Below are 14,900 nucleotides of genomic sequence, written 5' to 3'. Positions count from 1 at the left end.
AATATATTGGTAATCATTTGCAACGTCGAGTTTGTGTTCGCATTTTTTTTAGTCGAATATCGTTTGATTATACGCCCCGTTAGCTCGAGTATTTTACCTGATGTCGGTCAACGATTTCAGCGCTTAAGCAGCCGCTAGGAACGATGCAAACAGAGTTAGGATTTTTTAGACATACTCTGATAATCATGCACCGAATGAAATAAAGCTGCTACGTAACACTTCATAAATACCTATCATTATCGAAAATTTATTTGACTCTGATATAGCGGAATGTCAGAAAATAGGAGACGTTTTGACAAGAAATGAACGCATTTGTCAAAAAAAATTATGTGTATTTCCCGCCAATAATTTATGAGGGAAAGGTTGAGCTAAGTTTATAGAATAGCTGGGTGTCCAAATTTTTTGGAAATGAACATTTGTTCACCGGTTTAAATATTTTACTCCTTGGGTGAGCGGATGCTTTAGTCCTGTATCTAATAGTTACCTCAAACGCCACATAGACTTGAAAATAATTTATTGTCTCTAATGACGAGGCTAATGCTCTTGGAGAACGTTCAATACGGTCGCTGTTTCGTGAACCTTGCGTGCACCCACCCGCTTTAGAAGAAACTCGCTCCTTTTTTTCTCCGTTGAGCGCACAAAAAAAAAAAAGTTTCGATTTTGCGAAAGGAGTTTTGAAAATGGTGAAGCCCAGGCGCCTCTTTAACACAGACGATACCTCTCCACTCGGATACCGATATGGGAAAAATCATTTTGAAGTCCGTTTCACATCCCTTATCTCTACTATAGGTGACTGGACGGCGCATAGCTGTTCTCCGAGCCTGGCGCAAGTGAAACCACCGGAGGTTCGATGCTCGTCCCAGAAGTTCGATGCTCGTCCCAGAAGTCCAGCCTGTGCTGGGCTTCCTAGTGCTTTCAGTCGATATTTTGGTCCAAGCTTTCTTATGTCTTTGAGGGGACTCCCTTTCCGCACGTGCAATAGGGGGCAGCGGGGCGCCGCGAAGCGGCGTGTACGCGTGGGCCAAGTGTGTTCATATTTTTTTTTTAATCATCCATCCGCAGACTGTCGTCGCGAAGTGGCATAAACGGGGGAGGGCCCCAGCGACACACCCGCCGTCACCAACTCTGAATATGGCGACCCGTCTTTGAGTGGGCGAGGGCAAGAAAGGCTGGGGAGGTGGAGGCAGATGGATTGCTGGAGACGATTGGGGGGAACGTCCCCCTCGCTCCAGCATCCGCCTGCTTCCTCCTCTCCTAGCGTTCCTTTCCCTCGCCATGAACTCCTAACCTGTCGCAGACTATAGACCTTTTCTTCAACGGCGCCGCCATCTTGAGAATTGCGGCGCCGACGACGCCGTCTAGCGGCTTAGAAAAAGAAATACCGGCTAGTTCTGGCAGCACAGCTATCTGGGTAGGCAACGGTGTGGCTATGGGGGGAACTTGGCTAGACTTGGCTATGGTGGGCTGCAATAATTTGGTTGGAGCTTGTCCGGTTGAATCCAGCTGGCTACTCCCAGGCCTCCTCGAGAGAACGAGGACGAAGACGGTGGGGTGTTTTGATTGAGCTTCCACAGCGAAGTATATATGAGCACTTTAATGTAGTCTATGCAGGTAAGCTCTCGACATTTGATAGCTCCATCTTGAGTGGTGGCATGTAGACTTTTTCATACCTTTCACATACCATGGGGCTTGCAGTGATAACCTAATTGGACCACCTGCACCGGGAATTAAAATTGGTCCTCTTGTCGTAGACGAAGTGGTCGTGAGCTTAAGCGTGACGTTGATTCTGATACGAATCTCTCGCGATTCAAGCTCGCAATCGACTGACTTCATAAATAAGGATTCTTGGGGAAAATGCGAAGCTCCATAACACTGCAGCCACACTCGCGCTGCAGCTTCTTGTGCTCATGACACACTAGCTGCTAGTGTTATGCTTTTTAAAATTATTTATCCATTGACCACGCAGTGGTAGCCAGGCAACCGTAGATTTTCGGAAATTGCAGCACGGTAAAAAGGAGCACTCGGAACTAACTCATGCACGACGTCCGTTTTTAAGCCTTTTCGCCCATACCCTTGGCGGTTGCATACCCTGTGTCAGCGGGCAATCCAAAAATGCACCAGGTCGAGGGTACGTCAGTTACTGGCTGGTTTGAGGTTATGCGAAAAAGGTCTATAGTTTGGTAGAAAGTGGAGGGATAATTGGTAGCCGAATCGGCTAAAGCGCAAACCCAGCTTGGCGCCCGTGGAGCGAAAGCTTGCGCTGCAGAACCCAGGGACCTTGTGTTCGATCCCCACCCCTGCCCATTTCGATCTGGATGAGCATTGTACCGGCTTGCGGTCGTGTACCACTACTGCGTGAGAACGTTAAAGACCCCAGGTTAGCAGTCGTACTGCACTGGCGAAATTGCTCATCTACAGTGTAAACCAGTGTCGCCCCATCCGGGGTGGCCGGCTTCCCGCTGTATATACACTAAGCGTCCAGTTTGATTTTTTTTTTGTCCAAAGTGGAAACCGGAACAATGACTTTTGTCGTGGCCTTGAAATAAATTGACCTGTTGTACTGAACGACCCTTGACGTAAGCGGGAAACACCATTCTGTCAATAACTTAAAAAAAGAAAAAATGAAACTATAATTTGGACGTGCATTTTTTTTTAGGACCACTGCTTGAGAGGGTTTATTCATAAAATAACGTCTTTTTACAGCGAAGCTGTATATGACTCGTAGGTCGTTTTTGTTTTTCGTGTCCGTCAACAGAAAACTCACGGGCACGCCTTATCTCTTATCATGTGGTTTTGACACTTTTTTTTCAATAAAAACACCACAAAAAAAGCGCCAAAACCACCGCCAGAGTACGAAGTGTGGATTGACGTAACTGGCCTCACTTACAATGCGAGGCACATAGCACTCCCCGCATGCGTTTCGCGGTAAAGATTGCGGTTGCATAAGCTGTCGCGGCAACGGCAGAGTATGAAGTCTTTCATATGTAAAACAAAGTTCGGTACAGTGCATTTACTTTTCTTTCCTCAATTATTTGAAATAAATTATGTTGCTGTTTACAAACATGAACTGTCGTTTACTTCCCCAAGCGACTTCCGGTTGCACCGCCTTGGCAAGCCCTTTTGAGCTTGCTTGTGTCACCAGTGCTAGAAAGCATAAATGGTACACGGACAACAACGTTGGAGATTTAACGAGGGCCTTCGGCTATGCAATATTACATCTTGGAGGAGGCAAGTTGCTTTACAAGAATACTCGAAACATTTTAACGGATCTCGCACTCCTCCGTTCTTTTGGCGTTCACCTGGAGAACTGGTGGTTAAACGTTTCACCCACATTTCAAGCAGTGGTGGCCGTTATTCATTCCTTTTATAAACCGGAAGTTCTCTGGGACGTCAAGGACTGGTGCGCCACATAGTGGCGTTTGACATAACTAGGGTATGTAGTGCAGTTGGCAATCGTTGCAGGTGATAACACAGCTTCGTTGTCTAACCACCTTCACAGCGTGAACTGGAGCCTTATCATTTTTTTTTGCCTTTGAGATATTGAAATTTGGAGTTTTTCGGATGAATCAGAATTGCCGAAAACTTCACCGGCGAGTGTTTTTCGGATTTTTTCAAGCTTATCCGAAAAATACGAACCCTAGTTATAAAGATGCACGCATGCGGGAGTAAAAATCATCGTATCGGCCGTGGTGGTCGTGACCGTGCTTCCTGCTCACAAAAGTTACTAGTTTCCACTAACTCTGTGACTATAGAAGACCAACAGAGCCCACTTTTTTGGAGCTATACGTTTGATCTTCCCTACTCAAGGCACGAGACGAGACTTCGCAGAATATCACAGTAATGTTTAATCATTCTTCAACAGATTAACATTGTTTTGTCCCAATCTAGATGTTATACAGACTTTAAAATTTTAATTCTGGAAATAACTCGAGAACGTTCCTATAGTTACCGACAACTCAAGAAACTCAGGGCGTGCCCCTAATTGCATTCTGAGTTTTGTTCCTCGCTAGGATCATTTCATTGTTCGTTGTGATTAGCTTCCTTTCGTGTTTGTTCGAAAACGTGAACGTAGAGTTTTTTTAAAACAATGAAGGGTGAAAGTTGAAAAGTCATGACACAAGGTTTTTTTTTTTTTCAATCAATTGTTTGAAAGTAATTACGGCCGTAATACGTGGAAATGTAACACCTTTTTTATGCCGAATTGTATTAGGTGGGTCGGAGCAGCAAAGATGGCTAGTTGAAATGATTTACTGGCAAGTGAAACATCAAAGTGCGCCTTTCAGTCAGAGACCTTGACAACTGTTGAGCTTGAAGGAAATGAACTCTCAAAGACCGGAAGTGACCAACCTAAGCGCCCCGCTCTTTACTTTTGTGCCATTGGCTCGTCATCGTCCAGGGTTCCGACGAAAGCTGGGAAGAGTAAGACTTGCCTAAATTAAACGTTACACTTTTTTTTTCTTTTTGTATGGAAGATTTTTAGTTTTTTTTTTATTAATACGAAGTAGCTTTATTCTCATGCACCCTGTGGTTTCCGCTGCCCAGGATAAAAACAGAGATGTAGGGTTGATTGGCTGTCGTCCCTTCCCCCCTCCTTTGGCGAATAACCTATTCGAGTGGCTCCGCAGCCCTAATTTTTAAATTAACATTAAGAAAAAACTGGCTGGATGAAAAATGTTTAAAGAGAAGAAAAAGTTAATTTGTTTAATGCTTTTATTGGAGCATGTTCATCCCTTATTATTCTTATTGAACGAATCTTTGTATTAAGCACTGACGTTGTATACCTTGCGAAACCAATTGCTGCACTTTTTTAGAGATCAATCGTTTCACCCCTTCTGTGGTAGACTGTACAATTTAGGCGGAGCGGGGCGCAGAAAGCTGCATGGTATAGGGAGAGGGCACAGAGGATATAGAGACACCGAAGTACTGAATAATGTCCTCATCTTCGAGCGTACGTATATATATATATATATATATATATATATATATATATATATATATATATATATATATATATATATATATATATATATATATATATATATATATATATATATATATATATATATATATATGTATATATATATATATCTACAGCCAGCAATAATATGAAAGACTTATTCGCCTAGACGGTGCATGCAGCGTTGGTCGTAAGCACTCTATTTTTAGGTCGAAAATGAAACGAAGCTATATTTGTTTCCTCACCCCAAGGTTCGTTTAAGCTAGAACGAATCCTGCACAGCCGCCTGCAACTGCAATGTCGAATGGGTCTTTCATTATGTTGGAGACTGTACTTATTTTACGGGTTAAACGGTGCACAGCAAACGACCTAAAAACTATACGTCAGTCTTTTCGGACTTTTGGACTTGGGGTCTAGGTTAGTCTTAATATGGCGGCCGGAACGAATCTCAGACTGATCGGTTTGCCGCGTCCTCAAATGTGGCCCCTCGACTTCCGGCCGCGATCGTGGCGGCGGCAAACCAGTGGATGTGCATGCGCTAGACGCGTGTTGTGCTGTGGGTCCCTGTGCAGTCAGACATTTCACGGGAGCTTAAACTGCCAGAAGTTGGGACACCGCGATGACAGCGATCCGTGCATTCGCTCGCCTTTTTCGCCAGGATTTCAACAACCAACCGCCATGATCGCGACATCTGCTCCAATGACTGTTACCTCTTTGGGACCACTATCATTGCGTGGGCGAAATAGGACGCTAAACACATCTGTTGAAGACGCGCTCCAAGCACCGTAGTCCTAAGGACCATGGTTAGTCTTCGGGACTGCGGGAGTTAGGAACAAGGTTATAGTCTTAAGGACTTGGGGATCTGAGGACTATAGGCTCGATTATTCGCTGAGCGTGATCGCGTTTCGATGTCCCGGACATGTCCCGGGGTTGGTGGAGCCGGACTCCGAGTAGGGGTCTCTGGCAGCGACGTCGACGCCGTCCGTGAAGGGGTCTTCCTCGACCTCGGCGATGACGTTGGACGCCACGTCGGACTGGTTTCCGTTCTGCAGCTTGGATTCCGGATCGGCATCGACGCTTTTCTCCTTTACGTCTGCGAGTTCGTGCGAGGGAGAGCGGGAGCCGAAGTAGTGAGAAACTTGCGAGCAATGAAGCATGCCCCTTGCAAAATCTAGTGTACTGAAGCAATACTAAAATCCCGCATTTGTGACACAAAAGTGGACGCGTAAGAAGGTCTACTTAAAGTATATTTAAAGTTTGTTGTTAGTATATCAGAATATTTTTTTGAGCTTGTGCGTAGTGGCGCAGATAATTTAGATAGACTACCATTAAAGAAACAAGGAAAAAAACTTATTTTTTATTCCTAAATAAGCATATTTTATTGTAGTCAAAATATCCTCCATTTGTAGTTTTTTGTTTCATAAAAGAGCATAATTGGTGTACATTCATTGCAGGGGTCTCCAAACGTTTTGGCTATAGGGAGCCGGTTTGGAGACCAGTTCAGTCTCGAGGGTCGGAAATTTGATAAGACAATATAAATGAGGAAATACTACATAAATAAACTTAAATAAACATATTATTACACAAATCTAAACTGAAACAGAGATTAAAAAAGAAATGGAACCTGGACAAATCCATATAATTTATTTTTAAGTGCGATATTTTACTATTTTTGACATTACAAAATAATGGTGACCCCGAGAACTAATCAGATATAAATCAAAGCGCATAGAAATTTTGGCATATTGAGATAGAACAGAAGACTAATGAAAATGGTAGATCAGATCAGATCACGCACGCATGAGAACGCAAATGAATGTTTCCATAGTTACACAGACATGAGGCAGGCAACTACGAATAGTAAATCTGGTGATGACAACATATAATAAATATTATGGCGAGATACCCGGCGTTTTGATGTAATTTTCTAGATGCGCGAATAGTGTATTTTGAGTTTGAGACGAATTCGAATCAAATAGTGGTTTTGGCCGAATATTTTCGAATCGAATACCGAATAGTTTCTACAGTTCTTGTCACTACTGCTCCATGACTAAACGAAACCCCTTCTGAACTCGCCAAGGTTGTTCCCAAGTTTCCACTCGTCCATACCTAAGCTAAGTTAATTACTATTGAGTTATACTTATGGACTAACCTCGGAAAGTCCGTTGCCTACATTGGAACTGCAAGTAAGTGAGACATTTGACATAAAATTAAACCTATAGAGATGGCCAACTACACCTATTTGCAGGTATTTATAAATACTCTTGCTATATGCAAATATCCTTTATTAAATCTAGAATTCGAGAAAATAAAAAGACAGTAATTAATTGCGTAAAAGTCACAGTTTAATTTCGAAAATTTTGCTGCAGTATAAACATCAACATTCAAAAAGTTTCCGTTCTTTTTTTCTTTTGCTTTTTTTACACACATTACGCGCGCGCGTGCACTATCCCGCTTTGAAAGTGGGCTTTACTTTTTCGAAGTCTTGATCTCGGCGGTTTATCCCCGTTGAGTGCTCTTTCATAGCCTCCTCCGTATAGAGGAGGCTATGGCTCTTTTTACCGAGCACCGGTGCACTCCGGAGTAATGCCCTTTTAATGAAACGACTTTGAAATCGAATTTCATCCACCGCACGTCGTAAAAGGTGTGAAAAACACACACACACACACAAATAGAGCCAACATTTTTTTTCGCTATAGAATTTTAAGAAGAAAAGCGGCTTCTTTTATACTTTTTTTTTCGAAAGTTCTCTGCCTTTTCACTGCAATGCATCCGAGTGCCAAAGCACGTCAGTCAAATCCACATCGTCTATCGGATAAGAGCCTACCTGACCAGCACCGCGATCATGAACAATAAATAGCAGGCGAATGTTTTTTCAAAGTTTTGTTAAAGAATATTCCGATCCAAATTTTGTTGAATAATTAGCGATGTGACGGAAATTGCCGAATTTTATAATGCTCGGAGCTATGCGCTATCTATCGTGTGGTTTACGAAGCAAGACAAAGATAAGACTGCACCTGCGTTTTTTCGCGGTTCCTGCTCTCGGCTGAAAAACATGGCGTCGGTGGTGATCTTTGACGTGGTCGGCGTAGTGGAAGCTCATCGTTCCGGGTAGAGCGCTATCATTGACTGAAGTTTCGTTGTGTGTCGCGATAATAACCTAGCACGCCCTAAAAGAGAAGATCCATCTACTCGTGCGGCGATGTTGTGGCGGCACCCTCAAGATGCTCGTGCCGTCGTCTTTGCTTATTTCGACTACAGTGGTGCTTTCTTAGCATTTGTGTCCTCGAACATCGCCCGGATATCTTATTTTGCGCATTCCACGCGTGTGCTCAAGTTCAAGGTATTACTGGTGCGTACTGTATTTAAAAGTGTTTATGAAGGATCCCGATGTTGACGCGTTTTCATCACCCGAGAAATGTGATTTGTGTTAGCATTCCTAAACGATCGCAACGTATATGTGATCACGAAACCAAGCTACGTTGCTATATAACTGCTAAGACTACATCGTATTTTGCAATCATAGAAAAGGCGTGTGGCGAGATTTGCATTATCGAAAAAGTCGTGTTTTAAAGTTGTGATCGTCCAAGACGGCGTACTGGATCTTTTTACATCGAAGCTGTATACCCCAGCCAAGGAAATTTTCGTGTCGTTGGCGTTGTAAGCAAAAAACTCCCGGCGAACAATTTAGGGCAAAACAGCATATCTCTGTTGAAATTAGGCATACAGCATACAGCTCAGTATCCGTTTTCATAAAAAAAAAAAAAAAAACAAAAAAAAACAAGCATCAAAACTACATTTTGGATGAAGGCGCGTGATCAGTAGGAACACCCTCCCACGCGTTCCGGTAAAGATTAAGTTTGCAGCTACTTCGAAAAAGGTTGACGTCATTCGAAGCCGTCGTGTGAAGTGCAAACCGCATAATAAATGATAACGACTCCTGCGAACAATGCGAAGCACGTTGCTTTTCCCCGCGTGTGTTTCCTGGTAAAGATTACGATTGCGTAAGCTACTCCGAGTGGAAAAGTACCCAACCGCATAGAAATCACGTAGTTACGTCCCCACGCTTTCATATATAAAAGGGAGACGGGTCTAGCAAGGGATCACACCACACCCGTGATCATTGTCGGTTAATGTGGATATATCAAAACCGCAAAACAAGTGGTTCGTCCAATTCGTCATGGAAGAGTTTGCACTCATGTGCTTTACCGATGCAACTCAATCAATCACCATTCATGGATCATGCATTGGTTGAACCTTAGCAAAGTATATCTCCACAGTGAGAACTGAAAATCTCAGTGTGTATTACACTGATAATAAAGTAGTCGTGAATGTCGTTGTGCAGTAATAAAGGGTCTGGTTAAGGAGATTTCACTTGTCTCTGGATTCCCTCTTTGTATAGCCACGTGTATAAATTTTGAAGTGACGTCGCAATAGGTAATCGTTGTGGATGTTGTTTACAGCTTCGCTGTCCAACAACCTTCACAACGTAGATTAAAGTCACAGTTCTTTTTTTTTTCTCCACTCAGTGACAGTCGCGGAAAGAAAAATCTGGGAAAAACGAACACCGTTTAACTCGCCTCCAGAAAGAAAAACGACCCCGTGATCTGGAGCTGATAATTAATTTTATTATTTCAGTACCCTCAGGGCCCGGGGGCGTTACAGAGGGGGTGGACATAAAATATTGACACTGCATAAAATTCAAACAAGGCAACTTGGTTAAAAATGTTAGTACGGCATAATCCTAGCAAAAGTGTGTAGTTAGAGCTTTTCTAAATGAATCTATTGATGGAATAGTTACTAATAATGCGGGAAGGTGGTTCCATTCAGATGACGTTCTAGGGATGAAAGAGTTTATGTAAGCAGAAGTTTCGCAATGAGGTATGCCTGCTTTAAGTTTGTGATGAATGCGAGGAGAAATGAAGAGGGGGGGGGGGGGGCTAATGAATAGTTTGTTTTTCAGTGAAGCGTTGGAATGATATATTTTATGGAAGAGGCGTAGACGAGATATTTTACGACGTGACGAAAGAAGAGGCAAGGCTGGAGTTGTTTTCATAGATGAGACACTTGCGGTGCGATGATAGTTGCAGACTATGAATCGTGCGGCGCGATTTTGCAGGGCTTCGATGTTTGTTGTAAGTGTTGAGTGACCTGGATCCCAGATTGCTGTGGCATATTCCAACTTTGAACGTATTAAAGTCTCATTTATACAAGAGAAGTTTTAGGGACATAGGGGTTAAGGAAAAGTTTCTTTTTAAATATCCTAGCATTGAATTTGCGTTAGCAATTATATGATCAGAATGAGTTTTCCATGATAGGTTAGAAGTGACGTGAACACCGAGATACTTGAAAGAGGTTACAGATGCCAGCTGAAGATTACATTTGAGTATGGAGATGGTGATGCGTTACGACGAGACACCCTCATAGTTTTACATTTGTTAGTATTTAGAGTCATTTGCCATCAGTTGCACCATTCCGATACCGCGCATAAATCTGCTTGAAGAAGTGCCGCGTCGGATTCGTTAGTAATTTCACGATATATTACACAATCAACTGCGACTAAGCTAATACTGGATGATACACACATTGGTAAGTCATTAATAAAAATAAGAAACAAAAAAATTATATGCCATCAATGTTTTTAACACAGCCATGCGTTGGTGCTGGCAGATCACAGGGCGCGTGCTGAGTTCCACTAAGGCCGGTTCTCACATGCAGCGAAGCGCTGATGTAGCGCTCCTCACGTGCCGCCTGCTACTTATCGTCTGCCATGAGCAACAGTTTTGGCGGTGCAATACAAAGCTGGTGAACGCTGCCGTCAGCACGCGCTTAGCGCGAGGTGAGCGCTATGGTTGTAGCGCTCCACTGCATGTGTGAACAGGCCTTTAACCTTCGACTGTTCCCGTCATCCCAGCGATTGTTCACGAGCAACTATCCGAATGCATGTCGAAGCATTGACTGTCACGAGCCAAAATGGAATGCCTACGCAGTTTTCCTCTCTACTGAATGAGCGCATTTAAACATAGTCACGGCGGGGATCGCAAAGCTTGATGGCATTGTCCCCACAACTCCGTCATCAAGTTTTGCGAAGGAGGAACTGAAAGAAAAGGTCCGCTTTTATCCTTGCAATTCCATCGCGACGAAGACGCTTCTTGGTCAGTGGCGTCGCGTTCGAGTATTCTTAGACCCCTACTAGTGCCACTAAACTGATGTAAAGTGAAAAACGTTCCTACCCAATATCGTTGCACAGCCCTTTAAGAAATCAATAAATGAAATGAAATGAAGCGCGCTCAACGAGGCTAACCCGCCGATATCAACAATTCGAATAATTCAAATATCAGAGTTAATCTCGAAGCGAATAGCAAAAGCCTATTACTAGGAAGAATCGAGAATACTATTCGAAAATTCGAAAACTCGCATAACACTACGGTTTTCTCTCATCTGATATCTTCGTTTGCGCTTTTAATACGTGTCGCAACGCAAAGTGTTTTTTTTTTTTTTTTACGAGCGCTTAAATTTTGTGTTCTTAGGAGCGGGCCGCGGGCCGTGCACCACTGGAAAGACTACGGCCGTCTGCGGGCCGGCCGGAACACCTCCGCGGGCTGGGTTTGAAGACCCCTGATTTAGTGCACTGAATCAGGGGTCTGAGAGCAAGCCAACTCGCTTGCTGTCAGATACGGTGTCGGCATGCGAATGCAAAGGAAACCTCAGAATAATTACGCTATAAACACTATGTAAAGAGCAACCCCCCCCCCCCCCTTTTATTTTAGAGCGAAGCTCTTAGGCACCCATTTCCGGCTTGAGCGGCGTCGGCGTAACCGCGCGTTGCATTATGGGAAGTTTCCCATAATGACGTCACGAGGGTTACCCTTGTGTGGGTTACGAGGGTTACTGTCACGAAGGTTACGAAGGTTACCCTCACGAGGATCATGAGGGTCACGAGCGTTACCCTCACGAGGGTTGCGGGGGTTAGTTTCCCTCAAAAGGCTTACCTTCACGACGGTCACGAGGGTTAATCTCACGAGGGTCACAAGGGGTACCCTTGCGAGGGTTTTGAGGGTTTCTCTCAAGAGGGTCACGAGAGTTACCCTCGTGACGTCGCACGTGACATCGCGTGTGACGTCACGAGGATAAAATGTTCCCACTATATTTAGCGGAAAATTATCTCCGCTAAATTTAGCTGGGAAGAAAGAGGGGCATACCCTCCCCTCCGCACCATCCCCTCCTCCTTCTCAAGAGCTGCGCTCTAATTCGGCGTTACAAAAATTGTAAACGTCTTTTTAATTTTTTTTTAAACTCTAAATTTGCGATTGTTCTGAGCGAAGGTGAAATTACCAGAGCTGGCCAAATTACTCATATTTTGTAATTAAATTACATTACTAATTACTTTGCTGAAAATTGCTGAAATGTAATTAAATTACATTACAAATTACCACAGCCAGAAAGTAATTAATTACCATTACAAATTACTTTTAAAAGTAATGACATTACTTTCGCATTACTTTTGTATACTTTTAAATATAAAGGAGCTATTGATAACTTCCTTTTACAGATAACTTTATTTACATTATTTACACAGTTCATGGCACACAGCTAGAACTCTCTGTTGCATGTTTACCGATGGACAGAGGAACGCACGCGACTGATCCGTTTCCCACCCCAACCCGGACAACTATTTTTGGAGATGACTGAGGACCCTACGCGGATTATCTCTGGGAGGGGGGAGAACAATTGTCATTGTTCGCAAAATCGCGTCGAGGGCCGTTCCACCAGGGGCCTTAGTTCGACCTACTTCCCCTCCTTCGTTTCCCGAGAATGTCGAGCAGAAAAGCTCGAATGGAAGGCACTTACTAGCCCTATTTCTCACAGTGGAAGATAACACAGAGAGGGTACGCAGTACGCATCAGAAAAAGTAAGCGGAAACTTTCAAGAGAGGTCAGAAAACGTCGAATGCAAAACCGCAAGAACGTAGGTAGAGAATCGCGCTGAGCGGATTTTCACAGTTCAAGAGAGTGGCAGAAAATCAGAAAATGTCTAGCTGATAGCGGGCGCGAGAGTCGCACCAGCCGCATTAGCATCAGCAACATAGCGGCGGCTAAAGAGCTTTTTTGGAGAGATGTAGAGGAAAAAGAAAAAGTAAAATAAAAAGAAAAAGAAAAGCGCTCTTGTGTATTGTGGACACAAAAAATATGCCTGGTGTGAAAAAGTAATTAGGTAATATAATTACAATTACCGTCGCTGGAGTAATTCATTACATTACTAAATTACCTGCTACAAAAAGTAATGAATTATATTACTAATTACTCGAACAAGTAATTAAATTACTGTAATTTCATTACAGTAATTGCATTACTGCCAGCTCTGGAAATTACTCAGTTATGGGGTACATTTTTATTCTGTATTGTGTGTAATACTCTAGGCACCTTGACTCAAACGTCGGTTTTGGGAATTTACAGTTACAGTATACGGAAACTATACGAGCCCAGAAGTTGCGATGACATTGGTAATTATATGTGAGAACGGCGGTGATATTTCAGAACCACGGCGCATGGACGATGGCTGAGTCGCATGAGACGCGTTGTCTCGATTGCTCTGCGCGTGCAGCAACCAAAGCACTACTATTCAGTACTAGGGTGCCTTCATGTGCGCTTTGCTTAGGGTGGAGACATCTGGCCATTTTGTCCCACACTTTTATTTTTCTTTTTTGTTCAGAAGCCCGTGAAAGAGCGTGTCCCTGCGCGCGTTTGTGGCGCTGATTTCGTCGATTTCTTTGTGTTTCACCCGTGAGCGCGTGCTGTCGGCATCAGGTACTACAAAGGTGGCATCACCCTAAACAGAAGGACATTGAGGTGCCCTATTCAGTACCACTGGAGAGTAAAGCCCGGAGGTACACAGAAGTGACATTTTACCTAGTGCGACTTCAGTAGCAGCTAACCAAAGCTAACTCGGCAAAGATTCGAAAAAAAAAAAGAAATAAAAAAGAGCGTGTTTTTAACAGAAAATGTTAGCGTGGTCTCAACAGCAGTACTCGTGACGCTCTTCAACGGGGATACACAGCTTGCGTCTTCCAAAACAAGTGCGTCTTGCAAAACGTCCACGCGCCTCAGAACTCACTCGAAAACAGTTGTTTACGACTTTTCGAGATTTCGTATGCACTTTCGGTCTCTTGACGGATGGGGCAAAAGAAATCGCGCTGTCAACGGAGCGCGCAGACGTCAGACGACTTTATAAAGGACGTGCGCGACTGCACGCTCGAACAAAAGTATGGGAAACCTCTTTCCTGAAGAGCACAGATACAAGCCAATCACTGCGAGCGATAGGAAGATCCCATCAGATGACGAGGGTCGGAATACTGTTAGGCGGTAAAGAGAAATACGAGCGTACGAAATACATAATACGAAAAGAAAAGCACGAGGTTTCACTTGCTCATATCCGATGCGCAGTACGAACATCGCGGTTTTCAGATCTATAGTCTGTTGTAGGTTAAGAAACCAGGACAAGTCAAGAAACCAGGAAAAAACAAGGGCTTTGTGACATTGTATAGCCGCTCACTTCGTGTTTGTGCTGTTGTGACTGTGTCACATATATAACCTCCCTTTTTTCATACCTTCCTCCTCTTATATGTACCATCATAATTCTCTTTCGTCTCTTCCCTTTCGAGTTCTGGATTAGCCGGGATTGTTTTTAAGGCGGCCAATCTCTCCAGCAACAATAATGCATTTTCTCTCTCTCTCTCTTCTCCCGCAAAGTCCTTTAAAAGAGAGAACGTTAATGTGGATGCTAGAGAGTAGACGAGGGCACTCGCCTCCTCCCCACAAAGCCCTTGTGTGCCCAAGTTAAAGGTATTACTAGTGCGTGCCATATTTAAAGGCGTGTATGAAGGATTCGATCTTTGACGCGTTTTCCTCATCTGAAAGAAGTGATTAGAGTTGGCATTCCTGAA

General features: G+C 43.6%; 1 protein-coding gene across 1 annotated transcript in view; it reads right to left on the bottom strand.

Annotated features, from left to right (window-relative positions):
* Positions 1 to 5,838: 5,838 nt before the first annotated feature.
* LOC8040010 (histidine decarboxylase) overlaps positions 5,839 to 14,900 on the bottom strand; it is a 34,377-nt gene continuing 25,315 nt past the window's right edge. Inside the window, exon 14 of the mRNA XM_029974477.2 lies at positions 5,839 to 6,050. Coding sequence (XP_029830337.2) covers positions 5,839 to 6,050 — 212 coding nt within the window. The remainder of the gene's footprint in view (positions 6,051 to 14,900) is intronic.

The sequence above is a fragment of the Ixodes scapularis genome, unplaced genomic scaffold (genome assembly GCF_016920785.2).
Source record: "Ixodes scapularis isolate PalLabHiFi unplaced genomic scaffold, ASM1692078v2 PGA_scaffold0__279_contigs__length_252992795, whole genome shotgun sequence".
Classification (NCBI taxonomy): domain Eukaryota; kingdom Metazoa; phylum Arthropoda; class Arachnida; order Ixodida; family Ixodidae; genus Ixodes; species Ixodes scapularis.
The sequence above is the reverse complement of the archived record's forward strand: the minus strand, read 5'-3'. Positions and strand labels throughout refer to the sequence as shown.